Source organism: Chrysochloris asiatica, unplaced genomic scaffold, assembly GCF_000296735.1.
Source record: "Chrysochloris asiatica unplaced genomic scaffold, ChrAsi1.0 scaffold00097, whole genome shotgun sequence".
NCBI lineage: Eukaryota > Metazoa > Chordata > Mammalia > Afrosoricida > Chrysochloridae > Chrysochloris > Chrysochloris asiatica.
Window position 1 is genome coordinate 7,944,874 of NW_006408615.1, and position 4,161 is coordinate 7,949,034.

The following is a 4,161-nucleotide window of genomic DNA, read 5'->3' on the forward strand; positions in this document are numbered from 1 at the left end:
CTTCCTCCAGGCCCTCTGGATCTAGGTTCCCTCTTGAAAGCTTGTAAGCCAGTCACTTCTTGCCTTTGTAGCCCTTCCTCCCCCATTTTGGGTAGCCAATGTCCAAGTTGCCCATCCCTGTCTACTCTGTGTGTGGAGGGGGTGGGAATGACTCTTGCTGTAAGGACTTGTTCCCTCTTTTGAGCTACTGCTTCCATAGGTGTAGGTCGGTTGTTGTTTTTAAGTGCCGTTTAGTCTGTTCTGACCCACAGCGACCCTATCTAGGGTTTCCAAGGAGCAACTGATGGGCTGAAGCATTGACACTGAGGTTCAAACAACCTTGTAGTCCAGTGCATTAATCCACAGGACCCCGCCCCTTAGACACAGCTGGTGCGACAGTAAAATGGTACAGCCAATGTGGAAAATAAATGGTATTTATTATATTTCTATTTTCAAGTTTTCTCTCCCCTAAAACGTTGTAGAAATTATCATATTCCATTTGATTCAGCAATCCCCTGTTAGGAGAAATAAGGGCCGTGACGTGAAGAGATAGGTGCACACCCACATTCTTCACTATACTAGTCACAATGGCAAAAAGACGGAGACCATCTAAGTGCCCTTAATGGAAGAATGGATAACCAACCTATGATACACACTCACACATACACACACACACACACACAGTGGAATACTATGCAACTCTAAAGTATAACATTGAATCTGCGAAACACCTCACAACATGGATGAACCTGGAGGACATTATGCTAAATGAATTTTGTTGTTGTTGTTCGTGCCGCCACAAAAGAACAAATACCATATGAGACCACTATTTAAAATACATTCAGATGATGTTCACAAACCAAAAGAAACATTCTTTAAGGTAACCAGAGCTGTGAAAGGAAGCGAGGGCAAGTCACTAACTAGGGGGTAGACGTGTATCAACTTGGGTGAAGGAAAAGGCAACACACAGTTAAGGGGAGGTCAGCACAACATGGACAAGGCAAGGGGAGACACTGGGAGGTCCACAAGAGTGAAAGACAGTAAAAGTAAATACGATTACATGCCCAGTCTGTAGCGATTGTTGTTGTCGTTACGTGGTGTCAAGTGGATCCTGACTCACAGCAACCCTGTATAGTTTCTGAGGATGTCAATCTTTGCAGTTGCACCTTCGAAGTGATCCATGAGCTCAAACCACTGACCTTCTGGTTTTCAGTCCAGTGACCGAAATCTATGATGGATGCAAAAGTAAGACGTGTAAGCTGATCAGGTATGGGGAACCAGACAGACTATCTCCATGAGTACATACAGGTCTGGCAGAGGATATTTGCTGCCGCAAGATTTATAATAGGTTGTTGTTAAGTGCTGTTGAGTTGATTCCGACTTATAACCACTCTGTATAGGATTTCCGAGGAGCCGCTGGTGGCTTTGAACTGCTGACCTTGCGGTTCGTAGTCTAGTGCTGATCCTACAGCACCACACCAAGTGTGTATAGAATGTATCTGCATAGAGCAATGTTATAAAAACTTCTTAGCCATAAACATACACCTTAAGAGGATGAGCCACTGAATTTAGGGATTTAGGACCATAGTCTTGAGGAACATCCTGGTCAATTGAATAGTCCACAAAGATAATGTTCTGGAGCCTACTTTGATGAGCAGCAAGTGGGGTGTTAAAAGCTCGTGAGCAGCCAGCTAAGATGCAACTATTGATCTCTCGCTGTCAAAGCAAAGAAGAATGAAGAAAATCAAAGACACTTGGAAATAATTAGTCCAAAGGGTTGCTGGGTTGTATGAGCTTCAACCTGCCTGACCCCGAGACAAGAGGAACTAGATGGGGCCCGATTGAAATCACAATAGAAAGTCCTGGACAGAGTGGGAGAAAAATGAAACAAAATTCAAATTCATAAAAAGATGAAATTTACTGACTGACAGAGCCTGGTGCTAAATACTACCCCCGAGAGAGACTGACCTCAAGACACCTTCGAAGTTAGAACTGACCCCACTCTCCAGAGAGCACCTTTCAGCCAAACAGTAGGCAGTCCTATAACGTGAACAAGAACATCTCTGAGGACTGTGCTCCTCCAAACAGCCCACCCTAGGAGACCAAGATGACAACATTTACCCAACAACCATGCTCAGAAGGCGGGAAGGAAAGACACCTTGGAAGGAGGAACCCAGGGAGGAAGTGGGAAAGTGCCCATTACATGGAGGAGAGTACAACCCAGGCCACAAAACAAAATGTGCATGAATTACTGAATGGGAAATGTTCACTCAAATCACAAAGAAGGAATCAACTTGGAAGCAACAGTTAGCAGGTAAAGGGTTCGCTGCAGTTTCATGGGCTCCAGGTGTCCTTTCAGAACAGGAAAGGAGGAGGTTCGCACATGCTAAAGGAACCATGGTGGTGCAGTGGTTAAGCACTAGACCGCTAATTGGAAGGTCAGTGGTTTGAATCCACTAGCTTGTTTAGTGGGATAAAGACGTGGCAGTCTGTCTCAGTTAAGACTAGCCTTGGAAAACCCTACGTGACAGTTGGGCTTTGTCCTCTAGGAGTCAAAAATGAGCCCTCACCAACTGGATGGCTACAGCTGTGCTAAGGTAGCCCTAGTGGTGTAGCGGGTTACATGTTGGGCTGCTAACTGCAAGGTCCGCAGGTCGGATTCACTAGCTGCTCCGCGGGAGAAAGATAAGGCTTTTGGCTCCTCTAAAGATTTACAGCCTCAGAAACCCTCGACAGCACAGTGTGGCTATGAGTCAGAACCGACTCTGCACGGTACACGAGCACCAAGGGGTACTGTAAGATAATGCAAGCTATGTTTTTTCCTGTTTTAATGTCACAGAGATTTAATGGAGAAAATGGAGATGATGCCACATTGGTCTGCTCTGTACCTTCCCCCACAAAGCGCCACCTACTTAAGACCCCACTCGTCACCCTGCAGAGTGTATTCCCGGACTTATTTCCGAGACACGTTCAGACTTTTACCTACAGGTGAGCGGTCATACGCCAGCCGGAACACTATTGAAAGTAAGTAACACGCGTGCGCGTCTTCTGTCTGCACCCCACGCTGTGTAATCCACACTCTGCTCTGTGACTTAGCCTCTGTTGTCAGCCCTCTTTTCTACACAGGAAACTGAGGCACACGTTGGTTAAGCAGGAAACGAGTGTTTCAATGGCAAGGCTAGAATTCGAATCCAGGTAGTGACCCCAGGACTCAAGGGCTTAACTAGTGTGTTCTGCATTTTACTGCCTCACTGCATTTTAAAAAGCAATAAAATCTGATGGTCTAATTCTCCTCTAAAGTACTTATCTTTTTTATTGTTCATTTGTTTGCTCATTCATTCCTGAACATTTGGTGAACTTTAATATATTGCCAGAGGAGCCCTGTTTACACAATGGCTGAATGCTTGGCTGTTAACTGGAAGATTGGCAGTTTGAATCCACCCAGCGCCTCCTGGGGAGAAAGGTCTGGTAACTACAGCCTAGGGAAGGGTGTAAAGATGGTTGTTGTTAAGTGCCATCCCGTGGGGTACAACTAGCAACCCTGTATAGGTTTTCCAAGGAGCAGTTGGTGAGTTTGAACCACTGTCCTTGCAGTTCAAGCCAACCTTACAGTTCAGTGTATTACCCCTCAGCTCCACACCAGGATTCCAACAATAAACAATATATATATATCGTTGTTGTTAAGTGCCATCTAGTGGGTTCTGACTCCTAGCAACCCTGTATAGGGTTGAGTTTGAACTTTGAACTGCCAGACATGTGGCTCTCAGTTCCATGCTTCCCCTACAGTGCCACACCAGGTGGTCCAGTGCATTACCCCACAGTGCCCCGCCAGATACATCCATACTACATCTATATGTTCTGGTGGGGTGCTGTGGGATAATGCACTGGACCACAGGGTCAGTTTGGACCGCAAAATGCCGATTTAAGCTGCAAGCTTGGCAGTTCAAATTTACCAGCCACTCCTTGGAAACCCCATACAAGGTTGCTATGAGTCAGAAGCAACTCAACAGCACTGTCTATCTGTCTAACTATCATCTATCTATCTATCTATACTATCTATCTATCTATCTATCTGTCTATCTATCTATCTATCTATCTATCTATCTATCTATCTATCTATCTATACTATCTATCTATCTATACTATCTATCTATCTATCTATCTATCTATCTATCTATCTAT

General features: G+C 45.0%; 1 protein-coding gene across 1 annotated transcript in view; it reads left to right on the forward strand.

The window, feature by feature from the left end:
* The first annotated feature begins 2,834 nt into the window (after nt 1-2,834).
* The window catches only part of EFCAB6 (EF-hand calcium binding domain 6), a 322,393-nt gene continuing 321,066 nt past the window's right edge, over nt 2,835-4,161 (forward strand). Inside the window, 1 exon segment of the mRNA XM_006866905.1 lies at nt 2,835-2,967. Within this exon segment, the coding sequence (XP_006866967.1) occupies nt 2,835-2,967 (133 nt within the window).